At 44.4% G+C, this 15,799-nt stretch overlaps 1 protein-coding gene across 4 annotated transcripts in view; it reads left to right on the top strand.

Annotated features, from left to right (window-relative positions):
- Positions 1 to 89: 89 nt before the first annotated feature.
- RSPRY1 (ring finger and SPRY domain containing 1) overlaps positions 90 to 15,799 on the top strand; it is a 36,422-nt gene continuing 20,712 nt past the window's right edge. Inside the window, exons 1-6 of one of the 4 annotated variants that reach the window (XM_063168011.1) lie at positions 90 to 163; positions 4,426 to 4,492; positions 7,249 to 7,310; positions 9,946 to 10,031; positions 12,043 to 12,539; positions 15,432 to 15,484. In XM_063168011.1, coding sequence (XP_063024081.1) covers positions 12,193 to 12,539; positions 15,432 to 15,484 — 400 coding nt within the window. In that variant the 5' untranslated portion in view covers positions 90 to 163; positions 4,426 to 4,492; positions 7,249 to 7,310; positions 9,946 to 10,031; positions 12,043 to 12,192. Of the gene's footprint in view, positions 164 to 4,425; positions 4,493 to 7,248; positions 7,311 to 9,852; positions 10,032 to 12,042; positions 12,540 to 15,431; positions 15,485 to 15,799 lie in introns of all 4 variants that reach the window. The other 3 variants (XM_063168009.1, XM_063168007.1, XM_063168008.1) reach the window with 3 other exon arrangements.

Below are 15,799 nucleotides of genomic sequence, written 5' to 3'. Positions count from 1 at the left end.
CGGGCGGGCCGGGGCCGGGGCGGGGCGGGGCCGCGCCGTGAGTCGCCTCCATCTTTCGGCACAAAGGAGCGGCGGCAGCGCCGGGCCGGGGCCGGGCAGGGGCGGAGGGTGCGGAGTCTGCGTTGGCCCCGCTGCGCTCCCGGCGGGGCTGTGCGGAGCTGAGGTGAGGCAGGGCGGGCGCGGCCCGGCTGGCGGGCGCGGCGGGGCTGGGGTGGAGCCGGGGCGCATCGAGGTGAGGGGAAGGGACAGCGGCGGGCTGGGCGCTGGTGGCCCCGCTGGCGGCCCCACTGCCGGCCTTGCGTCCGTGAGTGAAGGCTCCGTGCTCAGCTCCCCGCCCTCCTCTCTCCCAGGCGCGGGTCCAGGTTGGGGCGGGGGCCGGGCCAGCGCAGCCCCCCGGCCCCAGGCAGCGGCCCGGGGTCCCGTGGGCTCCCGTGGTTGGTGCCGCTGCCCCTCAGGGACTCCCGGTACTCTCGGCTGCCTCACTGGGGCCATCTGGGGAGGGCAAGCCGGGGGTACCGGGGATCCCTGCACCTCCCTGGCCGAGGTGCAGCCTCCGGGCTGGCTGAGCTCTGGCGGAGGCCCCGGAGCTGGGCTGGCGTGTGGAGCTGGAGCTCGCTGGGGAAGGCGGCGGGAGGTGAATGAACGGGGGAGTGCCGGGCTGGGGCGCCCCGAGTGCGGCGCTGCTCGGGGCCCGCAGGGGCTGCAACTTCCTAACGGCGCCTCCCGGGAGCGGGGAGAGCTCCCGGGGCTCGTATGACTTGCAAAACACGGGCTTGGCCACAGCGGGGCTGGTGTGAGGGGGCAAAATGCCATCGGATCGCGGAGTCACGGGCTCCAAGTGCTGCTTGGCAGCTCGGAAACACGGCAGGGCTGCCGAGCCCTCGGGTATTGCACATCAATGGCACATCAGACCCTGAGCGCTGTTTATGGCTCGCAATGTGAAAATGCTTCTGCACAGCAAGTTTCCTGGCTTTCCAGAGGAGATGTGGAGGTGTGGAGCGGGCCACCAAATGCGCTCGTTTACCTGGATCATTTGTTTTACATTCTTGGGGGTAGATTGGGCAGCGGCACCTTTGCTGCGGGTGCGGCAGCACCTCGGCTCTGCTCTCCCACTTCAGCTCCTCTAAAGCAGGATTTTTTCACTGCTGGTATTATGCCCATATCGAGCATGAGTTTCTCTTTTAAGCCCTTTGATTCTGTCCTCCTGATCGCTGTTTCTGTCTCGCAGGCCTTCAGTGATCCCCTCTTTTTGGGAGCTGCTTTTTTTAATGTATTCTGCTGTGTAGCAGTAGGTGCACTGTCCCTCCTAGGCACAATCTTAGTGTAGTCCCAGGAATGGCTGATAGTCACTTTACTTGTCACTTTGTTTCATTATTGCAACCTCTGATCCCTGAGCCCACAGTTCATTTTGGTGCTCAGCCAGTGTTACCAGTTTTTCTCACACAGTGAAACTTTGGTCCATGGAGGAGCACAGACATAAGAGCTGCCTTTTCTCTCCTAAATTAATTCAGCCTGCTCTGATTTCTGAATGCTGGTATGTTTGGTAGGGCTTTTTTTTTCTTTTTTTTTTTCATTTTATGTCTGTGTCAGTGTTTGTTTTCTTCAATATAAGAGATTTTTTTTTTCGACTTAGCGCTAGCTTTGTCTCAGGATTTTAGGTTTTTTGTCTTGTATTGAATGCATGTGTTTGTTTTGGTGTTGTTTTCTTTCCTCATGCTGGTCCTCAGCTCAGTTCTGCTAATTTTCTGTACATCCATCACTGCTATGAGATTATTGTCACATGGAAATCTACATCCACTTGTTTAGTGTGACTTTCCCTTGTTTTCTTCCTGGTATTAAAATTTTTGCTCTTTTCTTATTAAAATATACAGATTTTTAAACAGTGAATGTTCTCATCACCTTTGAGCCACCTGAAATATTCCCTTGCATCTCTTCTCCTCTTGGACTCCTGCATTTGATTGTGGATTTCTGGAGGACTCTGCATTCTCAAAACTTGTCATATTATTTTAAGAGTCTGTGATGCTGTTAAATGTGTTTTTGTTTTGCATTTATCCAAATGCACAGAATTGATCTGTTCTTTGATCTAAATCTGGCCCATTCTTCTGTAAGCGCTTTTGCCTGTGTCTTTGTTCTCTGCCCAAGTCCACTCAGCAAAACAGGCCCTTTCTCCTCCTGGCACCCATTCCTCTGTCCCTCCCTTTAGGACATTGCTGTTATTGCTTTGTGCCCCAATCTCTGCTGTTTGTGCCTATTTATAGGTCTGCTTGAACAGATTGTGAATTTCCTGTGGTGTGTTCTTTTTCAGATGAGTGAAGCACAATTGTAGTTGTGTGATCGCTTCTCGTCTCTTCCCTTTTCATCCAGACATTCTCTTGAGGTTGCAGCTAAATGAAAGTTTTCGGTTTCCCCTGTCCATCACTTGAGCAGGAAGCTCCTCCAGGGTATTTTAGTGCTGTGTTTTGCATTCTGCACCACTCTTGTGATAACTCTTGCTGATGCTGATTGTTTATTAGCCTTGCCTTGGTTGTTTACCCACTCTTAGGTTGCTGATAGAGCTAATCCAGCTTGTCCACACACCTCCCTTATCGTCAGCTGTGATACCAGTGGTGTTTGCAGGGAGGTGGGCTTATTGGTTTCCCTGAGGTCTTTAACTTTCCTTTTTATTTACCTTCAGCCTCCTATACAGGAGTTTCACTGCAAAGCTTTGTGGTAGCCACTGTGTTATCTTACTGTGTGGCCTCGTAATTTGGTGAGCACTCAGTGGCTCTCTTGTTCTCTCACTGATACATTATTCTGTGCTTTTCTAAATGTTCTTTTTTTCTTCCTCTAAGAGGGACATGATGGTTTTCTGCACAGCCCTGCAGTGCTCTCCCTTGGTACATTATCAGTGTTTTCACATAGGAGGTCTTAGCTTGAAGTGCATTTCATTTGCTGTGAGTCTAATGGATAGGACTGAAATAGATCACTTGAAATGTTTTGGTTCCCTCCTGTAAAGTAAGACATTCCTCATATTCTGCCCTTCAGGTGCAATCAGAGTCAATTCTCCTCAAGCTTTTTGCTTGTTTGTTAAAATTGAGGAATAACAGGAAGATATTTATTAGTGTGAGCAGTAAGTTAGTGATAAAGGCAGTGATTTGTCATAGGACACTAGCTGGCCTGTAACTCCTTAGGTTTCTTCATTCAAATTTCCTTTGAATTCATTATCTCCCCTACCTGGCAATGTGCTGTGTTTGGAAATGTCCTCAGTTGCTCGTGTAGTTATGTGCTGATATCCTCACAAAGTGGAGTAAGACTCACTGTGTGCACTGAGTGCTTTCCCTCTCAACCCAGAGGCAACAACTTAAAGTGCTTCAGCTTGTAGTAAATTGAAGGCCAGCTAATGTCCTGATACTTGTCCTGTTCTGCTCCATTATCAATATGTTGTGTTCAGCATTTCAAACTGGTTTTTGTGGTTTTTTTCCCTCTACTGAACTTATGATTGCTCAGTAGACTTTGAATTTGTTCATTGCTTTAAGCAGTGCAGATCTTACACTGAGATTCCTTGTCTTTCAAGTATCTCATGTGCATTGTATTGCCTTGTGTCCTGACAAATATATTTAATTTTCCTGGTCTGTGTGTGGTAACTGTGAAGCTAGCATTGCAGGGCAGTGACTGTGCCAGCATGATCTTTATTTCCTTTTCTATTCTTCATTATATTGCTGAGGTCTAATAAAAGTCAAATGTTCACACATGACTCACGAGGCTGCGTGGCTGACCAATGCATCACGATCTCTCTTCAGGAGTGCTTGTAATTACCTGCCCTTGATCTGCCATTCCTGTGACCAGCCTTGTGCTCTGGGAGCACAGCTCTGCCATGGCAACTCTGGGCTTTATCTGTCCCTTTTCTTCCAGGGATACCTGGCAGTGCAAAGTCTGGGATGAGGGGCTGCTCCTTGGTTTTCAGTGCATGTTTATTAGGTGGAGTTCAGGGAGTTACCATGATCAGTAACAAGAAATCCACCTTTTTCCTAATAAATCTCTCCCCTCAGGGAAAGAGTGGCTTCTGAGCATATGAAACACAAGTGTCATTATCTTTCTCCCTTTCTAAGGCTTTTTTTTCCCATAGAAAATGCCTCCCTTTTGCTCTAAGTATCTGAATATCTTGGTGTTGTGTTAGGTAGGAGAAGGACGAGTATTGAAGACTTTTTGATCTGAAGTGCTGGCATGGGTTTTTGGCTTCAGTGCATGAGCACAAACTGATGCAATTACAGCTTGAATCATAGATTAGGGGGCAGCTGGTGAACTACAAGCCAGGAGGCTGCACCATTCACATTTATCTTATACCTTCCTGCAGACAGTGGGGCATGCTAGAAAGTCATACTAAAAAAAGAAAACCCAGCAACCTGCTGATGCTTTTTTTTTTTTTTTTTTTTTTTCTCTCTAAAGGCAAAGCTGTCTGGCATGGATCAGGCTTAGAATTGTTCTCCCTGCTTTTAAAAGCATTCAGCTAATGGTGAGTCCAAGAATGGTGTGTGTTTGCACTCAAACTCTGGTTAATGTATCAGTCCTGAAATAAAAAATTTAAAAAAAAAAATTAACAATAGGTGAGTTATTCTCTCTCTAGAGCATTACCCCTTTGTAACATTCAGTGAAGTGGTGTTTACATGTAATTATCAAAACAATTTCTGAAATTCCTCAGAAAGTTATTTAGCAGAAGCCCCAGGTGGCTGAGACTTTGTGTTCCTGGTACAGTTACAGGATTTTGAAAGCCTCTTAAGTAGTTTTTGTGCTTTCTGCCTTTTTTGACTGAACTGAGTGCACAGTCTTGTTTAAGCCATGGTCAGAGTGCCTTGTGGGGCACGTGCTCATCGTCCTCCCACTTCCTAACCCACCTCCACATGGCCAGGCCAGCTCTCAGGCCTCTTCCCCACCTTGGCCACAGCACATTGAGCAACTTCCTCTGGCTTTCTTGGTGCTGGAGGGGCCCTAAAACACTGTAAGGAAACAGCACAGCTCAGTGGTTGGAGCAGGAGACCTGGCAGGGACACTTGTTACACCTGGCTGGTGAATCCACAGCTGGCTCTCTCCTGGCAGGTTAGTGGCAGAGCAGAAAGGAAAGGTCCTGGGGGCAGAAACTGAAGAGACAGATGGGGAGAAATGAAGCTGAGTTCTTGTGTGGTTGGGTTTTTTGTTGTTTTAAGTGAGTTCTGTTGATGAAGTTCTGGAATGGCTGCCCAGGGAGGTGGTGGAGGCACCATCCCTGGATGTGTTTAAAAAAGCCTGGATGTGGCAGTGGGTCCCAGGGTTTAGTTGAGGTGTGGAGCTAGGTTGGATTTGATCTTGAAGGTCTCTTCCAACTTATTGGCTCTGTGATCCTGTGAAATTGGTTAGATAAGGGGGTTCCAGTGACCTGCCCTGAGCTGTTTCAGGTTCTGAATTCTTGAGCTCTGGGAGTCCCAGGTCGTTCAGGAATTGTGCTTTCCAAGAGTGCTTCCCAGGCAGGTTTGCTAACCTAGTGACCTACATGTTGTGTTGGGCTCAAGTGACAGTCTCTGAGCAGCTGTCACTGTATCCACTCACAGCAGGAAAGGGAATTTGAAGGGCATTTCCTGCTCTGTCAGTACAGTCTTGAACTTTGTCTAGCAAAGAGCAGCCAGCTTTCCCTGGCTGGCAGGGAGGCCACAAAGGTGGCTCTCAACTCTGCCCACTGAAAGATCAGGCCATCCTCTGATGCTGCTTTAATTGTCGAGACATGGAATTTTCTTCAATCTTTTTCTAGACATTGTCTGCTCACCAAGGCATTGTCAGACAGCTGATAATGCAGGCTTCCTACTGAGGCATTGCTGAGTTTTTCAGCAATGTTATTGAAATTTTACACTGAAAACAGTTTGTGGACATGTGAATGTTATGTGTTTGTAATGGCTTAGTCATGTCATGTAGCCGGGCTAAGTTCTGTGGTCTACAGCACAAGACTATTCTGCCTTCTACAGAGTAGTTCTGCACCCAATGTTCCTCTGAAAACAAGCTCAGCTCTGAGACAGAAGAAAGAAAAGCACTAAGATTAGTTTACACAAGAAACAGACAAACTCTGAGTTGCCACTCTTTTTAGCTCACTTACATAAAGCTGTTGGTTTGCTGACAAGAATCTGCCCCTGCTTCCAGCAGTCCCTCCCTGAAGCATCTTCCTGGTGCCCACAGTGTGATTGCTTGGATGCTGTGCTAGCCCTAATTCCAGTTCCCAGGGCAGGGCTGGACTGTGACTGAGCTGCTCAGTATCTTGACTTGTCCCTCAAAATGCTTTTGTTGTTTAGATTTTGCTCATGCACAATGTTCTTTAAATATTGCAAGGAGCTGATCTCCACGTGACTGAAGAGAACTCTTCACTGGTTTTTTGATACTGATATAGATAAAGCCTTATCCTTTCTGAAATGAACTGTTGTAAATTTTACTAGACAAAGCTTTAAAAAAAGGTCTTTTTTCGGGGGGGATTTTTTGCCATTCTGTACCTCTGCTTGGTATCCAAAGAGTCACCTTCCTTCTAGCATTGTCTATTCTGCAATTCTTATTTCTTGTGGATTTTTTGGGAGAGTTTTGGGCTTTTTTTTGGTAGTGTTTTTTATTTAATATTGAATCCTGATATCATGAATGCTTTTGTCAGAATTGTATTGTTGGTAACGCCTTTAACTTTCTGGGCAGCAAGGAAGATTAACTTGAATTAATTGAAAGAGTTATTTATAAGCTTCCAAATGAATGTCTGTGCCAAAACTTAACAGGGTATAGCTAATCAATTTTATTTCATGTGCTTGTATCCCTGCAGTTGATAGGATTAGTGTTCCTTGCCATCTACAGGGCATTATCTTTATCTCCCTGGCACTTGTGAAGCAGTGCATTCTCCTCTGCTCCTTGAGCAATGCTGAGCTTGTTCAGCTCTGCCAGGCCACGTCACCCTGCTGGAGGCACCTCTTGTTCAACTTCACTGGGCTGTCAGATACCACTATCTATTTAAAAGATCATTATCTCAGAAGTGCTTTCATCTGCCTCAAAGCAGAGCTTAAGCTCAGTCTCTGATAAGGGATTTAATGATCCAGCTGTGGCTCGGGGAGCTGAGAAGCAGGGAGCATGATCGATAGCAGCTTTGGTTTAGACATGAAGCAAAGTTGAGGTTTTCTGTAGTACAAAGGACAGTTCCACCTAAATGACAGATGACAAATGATGACCTCTGAGATGGGGAAGCTCAAAAGGTGGTAAATGCTTCAGTTTATCTTTCAGAAAGCAAGCTGAACAGTCTGATGCCTGGCATGTCCTGAGCACTAGTGTCTCTGTATCCAGAGGTAAGGGAAAAACTGCAGGGAGGAATCCCTGCCAGGCCTGCTCTGCTGATGCTCATTTAGGTGAGAAAGTGAAGTTCACTTTAAATCCATGCTGCAATTTTAGTGTTCCTGTACCAGCTTAAAAAAGGAGTTTAAAGGAAGTGAAAAGACAAAGTAGTGTGATGTGCAAGTGACTATAAAATCTGACTTTCACACTGAGTCTACAGAAAAAGAAACTCCTGTGGTGGTGGTTACTGTCTGCTTCTTTCTGCTTCACATCAAGTCAAACAAGAGATCAGATCCTCCAGCTCTGTGTGTGTGACAAAGATGAATTACCTAGAGAAGGCATCAGGGTTAAAGCCCAGTTGTTTGTATAAACCTTGGGCAACCCTGGGGTTTTCACTGATGAGCACTTGTGCAGGAGCTGGAAAGCTTTGAGATGTGATGAGTCTCCCTTTCTGTGAAACTGGCGTGCTCAAGGTCAGTCTGCTTTTGGTTTCAGGTGCTCTTGCCTCAGTAAGAAAGCAACCAGCTGTGGCAATGGCTTTGTGAAATGCTGCATGCCAGTAAAGGCTGCTTCCCATCAGGTTTTGACACTAGTCTTAACCCTCCAAGGTATTTTTAAAGAAAATAGAACTGAATTAGGGGTTTGCTTCAGATTACACAATGTGGTGGTTGGTAACCACATGCCAAAGCAGCAACAGCAGGGTATTTATTTACCTGCTCCTCCTGAAGCCTGTGCTCCCCTGGTTGTGTGGAACCACTCTGGACACCCAGCACCTGCTGCTCTTCAGCTGCACAAGTCTCACAGGTGAGAGGTTGTCTGTCAATGGGATCTCCTGAGAAAGTCTCCATTTCACATTCCAGTTGTATGTCATTTACTGGAAATTCTTGGTTTTCAGTACTATCCCCATTGTTTCAAAATTCTCCTTATTAAAAAAAGCTTGTTTTTCAAACAGGCTGCTTGTATCAAAGTTGATTATCTTGCAGCGGTTCATAGCTGTGTTTCCTTCTGGTTTGAACTTTCATCTGACAGGCATCACAAGCATTTCCATCTCTTCCTTTTTAAGAGCATCATTTCTTTGGAAAAGAAGTGCTGAGGAAATATTTCTAATTGTTTTATCATCTTAATAGGAAACTGCTGGCCAAAACTCTTACAGTTTTGCTTTTGAAAACTTGTCAGCTTTGCTGTGTGGTTTGTTGACTGAGCTCCTGTGTTACTCTGCTCAAGAGAGGAAATCACTGATCTTACTCTTGTAGTGGTGACAGAAACTGGAGAAGTGTTTTTGGTAGCTGAAACCTTCCCCATTTATGTGCACGAGGGTTTTTGTGTTTGCTTGGCAGTGCACTCCATTTCATGGAAAGAAGAGGCATTTTCCATCATGAGGCAGTATTATGGTTGGCTGTAATTGAATATTTGAGGGGATGAATCACTTACTCTAGGGCTGCACATTGCAGAGCAATGATCCCAGTGCCACTTGGAGCCAAGTGGGATAATCCAGGGAGGCCTCTCTGGGGCAGGCAGGTGCAAATCCACTCCCACAGCATCCCTTCCAATGGATGATGGTTTTGTCTGCCCACTTGGACATCCAGCCACGGCAGGTTGGTGCTCATAACTCCTGTGGAGCTCATAACTCCTTTGTGCTTCCATGCCTGTGCTTGAGCCTGCCAGGAGAGAGCTGCTCCCTGTGCTGGGATGGTCCCAGTGCCAGGGGAGGTGTGGGGGGCACTGCAGGCTGCAGCTGGCAGCTGCTGTTCTGCCATGCAGGGAAGGTGTCCTGCTCCAGCAGCATCTGCTCTGGGGGCTGTGTTGAGGGCAGGATGTGCTGGGGCAGCTGCTCAGTGAGTGTCCCACAGAGGAGGTGCTGGGCATTGGCATTTTGTGCTGTTTGGTGACAGCTGCAGCACCAGCTACTTCTTATGGAGTAAAAGCTTGTCTTTTTATTAGTTTCCTTTGCACTTCAGAACCTTTCTTCCTGTATTCATGCTCTATCCAGACAAGCTGGTTTGTGAGCTGATCTGTAGCAATCTCTCCTACCTTGTGTTCCTCATTATTTAGCCTTTCAGTTTGTTTCAGGCTTGACAATGAGCTCCTTGTATGTGATGGTGAGCAAGAGCCAAGTGAATGCTGTCAAACCCAGCTCTTTACTAAATAAGGGGAGTTTATCCTGTCATTTCTCTCTTGCTGTTATCTAATCAGATTTTATAGTGTACTTTTATTTTCTGCTCTGTCTGGAGCAGATATTATTGCTTCTCTTCTTCCTCCTGTAGGGAGTGATTTGAGGTGAGGAGTTGCTCACTGTCTGCTGTATAATCTGGAATACCAAGGCTGTAGAAACAAGTTGGGTTTTCTGTCTCTGTGTTTAGTCCTAAAGCTTTTAGATGAGAAACTGGGTTTTGAAGCCTTAAGAGAATTCCCTCTGTAAAGACTGAAAATAAGGCTCTGTATAGCTGAAAATAACAGTGTGGCTTGATGTCATGGCAGGTGTAGGGAGGAGGTGGAGTATGTCTACCTTAGATGCAGTTTCCAAGTGAATTCTCTTTTTTTTCCATCTCTCCTCAGGGACTCCTCAGTGCAGTTCCTAGGAGTGAAAGCAGAGTCAGTCATGACTCAGTGCCCACCATAAAGGCTTACAGAGCACTGCCTTTTCCACAGAGACTTTGTGCCCTGGAGGAGAATAACCCACTTCTGCCACAGCACTTTGAGTTCCCCAGCCATTCCTGAACCAAGCAAACTTACAGGTGAGTTGATCATAATTACTTGGTTTTAATAATGCTTTAAGTTGTCAGCCAGAAAAACTTAGGCTTCAATAATCAGCTTTAATCTTGACATATGTCTGGTTTTGTTTCTTTAGGTTCTTACTCATTGTTAATCTCTAAAATACAGCTTTTCTATTCTTGTTTGGATGACAAGATAGATTCACTGTGTTAGAATTTCCATAAGTTACAGAAAACTTTATGCAGATTCTAAATCTGTAACAGTTTTAGATTTTAGCATTATCTTGCTAAAAAGCCCTTAAATGACCCAGATTCATAAATACATACATATTCCCTAGAAATACATGATTTGCATTTAACATAACTATTTCTTTTTAAAATCAAGAAAGTCACTTTAACCAGTTGTGAACTCAGACAATTCTGTTGGAGATTTTTGCAATCTGCCCTGGCACCTCTCATCTGTTTGTGACTTGCTGGCTGAGAAGGTGCCAGCAGGATTGGCTCAGATGGAAGGACTCTGAGCCTGATGGCCAAACTGCTCAGGGCTAAAAGCAAGCATGATGTGATGCTGAAACCCTTTTGATGATTTGGGGTTTAGGAATTTCTTAACCAAGAAGTCAAGACCTTGTATTTTTTTTCCTATTAATATCCCTTGGGGAATTGACTTTTTTTTTTCTTAGTTAGCCTCAATACTGAACATGTCACTGTGCTAAAAGATGATGTGCTTCACACTACAGAAGAGCCTGTGAGAGCTTGGTGGCAGTGCCTTTCCAGTGACAGCTGACATCCCAAGAGTTGCTCATATGACCAATGTTTGGCTTCCTGAATGTTGTTGAGATCTTCTCCCAAAGGGCAGCCAAGCAATTGCAGAGCTGCCAGTTGGCTCTGATGCTGGGGACCTTCCATATTTAAAAGGTGTCAGCTCTCTTTGACTTTCTTTTGAATTTAGGGTGCTACATGTCTGCTGTTAATGAGATTATTTAGCAATTGAAGAATAGTAATAACCTATTACAGGATATTCACCATAACTTCTAGTGTAAATGTTAAACTTGATTCTTGAAAGGATAAAAATTACTTACACACTTCAGGCATGTCAGAATAAGTAAGTAATGAAATTATATCTTTTGTAGGGTTTTATATTACCTGAGACTTTAAATAATATTCTGTGGCTTGAAACATACCTTGTTGTGAAATGGGGCTTTGAATCCTTTTTCTCTTGCATTTTCAAGTTAATAATTGGGAGGGACTGCCCTGTGGTCTCAGTTGCTATTGGGCCTGATGTGATCCAAACCATTTGAATGAGGAACAGAAGAATGATTGAATTAGTCTTTGTTCCCAAAAATGGGAGGTTGGTTTCACACTAGATCCAAACAGGCACACAACACCCATTTCAAAATTCCAGTTAGATTTGTAAGGCATTAAAATGGTGTTCTATAATTCCTCTTTAATTCAGTGTTGGTGCTTCTTTGGGTGAGAATGCAGGAGATGTAGGCATGTTCCAAAAATGTGTGTTTATGCACAGGTGAACCAAATGGTTCTCTATTAAATCTATTGTTTGTTGAGATAAACCCATAACTCTAAGATTAGTTCTTTACAATTGTATCTATTTTATAGTTTGGAAATGTTCCTGAATTGAAATGAGAACCTGAAGTGTACAGCTTTTATTGGGTTGGCATAGGTCATGTGTCTCTGTAAAGGGCAAATAAACTGGTTTGCTGATACTCAGTATTTAAAGGATAGCAGTGTGGGACTTTTACAGGCAAACTTGTTCCTCTGCATCCAAAAACCACCAAGGAGCTGGGAGGTAATAGGTAGTGTAGAAAGGAACGGAGTGTGGGTGAGAGCTCCTTACCAGGGGAACTTCCTCCTCCTCCTCTTCCTTCCTTTCCCTTTCCCCACAATAGACTTCAGGTGAAGCCTTGTGTTTCTGAGCTGCTTTATCCACCAGAACTGCTGGTGTTTACTAAAATAGGAATTCTTCTGCTGTTTTCTAGCAGTAGTAACACTGACTCTTGTTCTATGTTTGCTTTTTCAGACCTCCTTCTGGATGACCAATGTGTGTTTTAAGTGATTCTGTCAGCAGCTAAGTCTCCAACTTCCCACTCATTCCAGCTGGTAGCAGCGTTTAAGATGCAAAAAGATCGCAATTCAGGATCGCACAAACATTTCTCTTAAAACTTCCTAGATGATTGTAGTTGCTTGGGTTGTGTTCTATGCTAGCAGAAGCCTTTTCCAAGCTCTGCTGTTGACTCTAGAGCACCACCTTCCCCATTTCCTGGGAGCCTTGGGGGCTGGCAGCATGGGAAACTCGTGCGTTTGCCGCGACGACAGCGGGGCCGAGGACAACGGGAGCTCTCAGGGCAGACAGACGGAGCACAGCAGGACACACATCCCTGAGGCCAGGAGCCACCCAAGGGACCCTGTCCGTCCACCCAGGAGGGGTCGAGGGCCTCATGAACCAAGGAGGAAAAAACAGAATGTGGATGGGCTGGTGCTTGACACACTGGCTGTAATTCGGACGTTGGTAGATAAGTAAGTACCTCCTCAAGGAATAATTCAACATGAATGAAAATGTTCTTGTCTCCTCTCAAACTGTGGCTCCAGCCTCTCACCGATCTGCACCTGACCCTCCCTGGAGCAGCTGCGTGTTTCCATCTGGAGGCTTAGGAGAGGAGCACCTTTCCTAGGTAATAGAAGTAGCTCCTGAGTGCCCAGGTACAGACTCTTCCAGGAGCTGAGGATCTTCCTCAGAATTCCTGATTTCTTACCTGGCACAGATACACAGTTTAGGAAGCAATAAATGCTCCAGAGGCTGGGAACTTCTGTCCTAAAAATTGGTTGTTGTGCAGTTTTCTGTTTTCAGGCTGGATTTTACTTCTTTGGAAATGGTGAAGCAAAATAGGGAGCTTTGATCTTAGCCTGGATAAACAGACTGAGGTTTTCTTTCCAGTTTTAAGTCTGACTACTTTTTAAAGATCACATGTTGTGACTGCCCAACTCACAATCCCAGTATTGCATTCCTGTCATGCTCAAAGCATCCATTAAGGGCGTGGGGGATATTTATGGGCTCATCCATTTTTTGGTCTTTATTTGGTTTTGGGTTGCTTTCTAAAAAGCTTTAAAAGGACCTTAAAATGATTGGTTAAGTTAGCTCAACACCTTTTGGGTTAGGTGCAGGCTAGGAATTGGGAAGACCAGAACTGAAGGAAAAGCACAATTCCAGCCTGAGAGCCTGACTCAGTGGTTTGAGTTTAAGGTGGATGAGACTCAAAATAAGTGAGCCTTGATTCATATACCTGCATCAACTCTGGAATGTGCCTGCAGAGAAGGAGTTTGCCTTCCTGCTGTTAAAGGCTTTAAGTGAAAATATCAGGACTGATGTTTTTCATGGACATTTAAGTCTTAAGGTGTGTTTTGTTGGTTTTTTAACATATTTTATTTTGTGCTCTGTCTTCAAATCATGGCAAACATTTTTTTATAGACTCTGCCTAGTCTCGCATGCCCTTTCCCTCAAGTTCAGCTCCTTAAGCTGTTTCACAACACTTCTGTGCACAGTCAATCCTGTTCCTGTGGGTCTTGCAATCAGTTTTGTAATCTTGTGAGCACTTTCCTATGCTACTGAGAGACAATAAGCATGGTTATTTCACTGCCCATGGAGTCCTGTTTCTGATCAGTTCCTGAAGCTACTGTATTTTTATGGGGGCTTTTATACAGACTACAGGAAAATGCACTGTGATAAGGAATGAATCATTGCTCTCCCTGGTTGCTGTTTGGTTTTTCTTGGGGTTAATTTTTTTCTTGTTACTGTTTATGGTTTTATCAAATCTCAAAGTTCTGACCTAAAACATATCTGACAACTGATTTTATTTTCTCTCCTATCTAGAGATAGATGCTTCCTAGAAGTCTAATTTCATAAACTCAGAAGGATAAGTTCTATATTTTGGGGCTTATATGAAAAGCTGCCTTGCAAATTAAGAAATTACCAAAATGGCTGTTTTGCTTCAAAATGAGGAAGGTGTGTCCTGGAGGGGATGTTAAAAATTAAGTGGTTAAAATGGCAAATCAGTGGGACAGGATTGTCCTGTGCTCAGTGCCACTACTGTGAAAAGCTGCTACTAGTAACAAAATCAGAAATCTTCCAGTTAAAAATGTCATCCTTTTCTATTGTAGCCTTTACTTGTACTTATGGTTGGGATTTTTGTTGGGTTTTTTTTCCCATTTCTTTGAATCTTTCTATTCTTTCTCCTGATGTAATTCTGGCTGCAAAACTTCACTTCTTTTTCCTTCTAGGCAGATTACTTTCCAGAAGAAAGTTGAAGATGCCTCGAGTTAAAAAAACAACCCATTTGTTTCAAATGTTGTGGCAATATAAAAATTCATTAAACTGGACTTTAGCATTCTCTTGTAGAAATATTTAAGAATATATTGTGGTCACCTTTTTGTAAGAAAAGAAAGACATGTATTTATGTCATATATATTTCATCACTGCTGAGATTTTTCTCTTTATGACTAATCTCTCAAACTAGGTAGTTTTATTATCTCCATAAGTAATGTCTGTTGAAATTTTCTAAAATTTCTCTGTATTTCACATTTCCAATTTCTTTTCAGAGCTGTTGATAGAGAGTGAGTGTGGAACACAAAGTCTGAGCCTGGGGTTAGATCCCAGTGCCTAAGGAGCACTGAATAAAGTATTTTAGGACATGCTGCTGCACAAGCTTTTTCTGGACCTAGGGGTGCTTACTGAGCAAGACTTTGGGGTCTTGCTGTAGGTACTTTCACTGGCAGTGCCTGCTCAGATTCAGATGAGTCCTTAGCTTTGTGTCCTTTCTCCAGCAAACTAGACTGAGGACCTGAGCTGTTGAGCTTCTTGTGGTTTTCATGTTGGAAAAAGGCTTGGATGAAATATTTTCTGTTAAACTGCTTTAACTGTTTCTTTTAACAACTCTTGTTGAAGACTCTGATGCTGTTAGATGGCTTCCCATTTAGGTTTTGTGGTGGTTTTTAAATATTTTTATATTTAGCAGAGAATTTCTGAGGAAAAAATCCCATTGAAGTGATGCCCCTTGTGCAGTGCTCTGGGTTCACTTTGTGACCTCTGACATGCAGTGCCTCATTATGATGTGCTACAAGGAACCTGCTAATGAGCAGCACCAATCCAGGCATTATGTTCAGCTCTTAGACATGCAGATGTTGATCACAATTTCACTTGTCAGCTGTTGCAGACATGCAGATGTTGAGCCAGAGAAAGGCTCAAATTCCATCTGTGTTTCAGATCTGAAAATTACATTAGCAGTCTGCAGCCTGTGTAACTTCCTTTTGTTAAATGGTTACTGGATTTGTTTTCTGTCTGTGAGTAATCATTTTATTCATTGTATTACATTGATGATTGTGTATAATTTTTGACCTGTGTAATATCTCTTTCAGTGACCAGGAGCCTCCTTATTCAATGATCACGTTGCATGAAATGGCAGAAACAGGTATCAAGGCATTGTGTTGGGCATTTCAGTTGTGACTCACAAGCAAAAGAAACAAAGCAAACCCCAAGCCCCTCTTTTCTTTGCAAGGAAAAATGCACCTCAGCTGGGTGTGTTGGGGTGTGGTGTAGCTCTGGGGATGTGGGAACCAGAGCAAAGTTCTGCCCTCCAGGGCTTCTGTGAGCTCATGCATTGGCCTGAGTTTGTTTGAATTCAGTTAAAGTTCCCATGTGAAATCTCCAGAAGCAGCCAGTGGATGGCCACAAACACACTGTAGTGGCATTAAACCCTAAGCCACCAAGAGTGGCTGTTTGCAGC

This window comes from Melospiza melodia, chromosome 13 (assembly GCF_035770615.1).
Source record: "Melospiza melodia melodia isolate bMelMel2 chromosome 13, bMelMel2.pri, whole genome shotgun sequence".
NCBI classification, from domain to species: Eukaryota; Metazoa; Chordata; class Aves; order Passeriformes; family Passerellidae; genus Melospiza; species Melospiza melodia.
The sequence above is the reverse complement of the archived record's forward strand: the minus strand, read 5'-3'. Positions and strand labels throughout refer to the sequence as shown.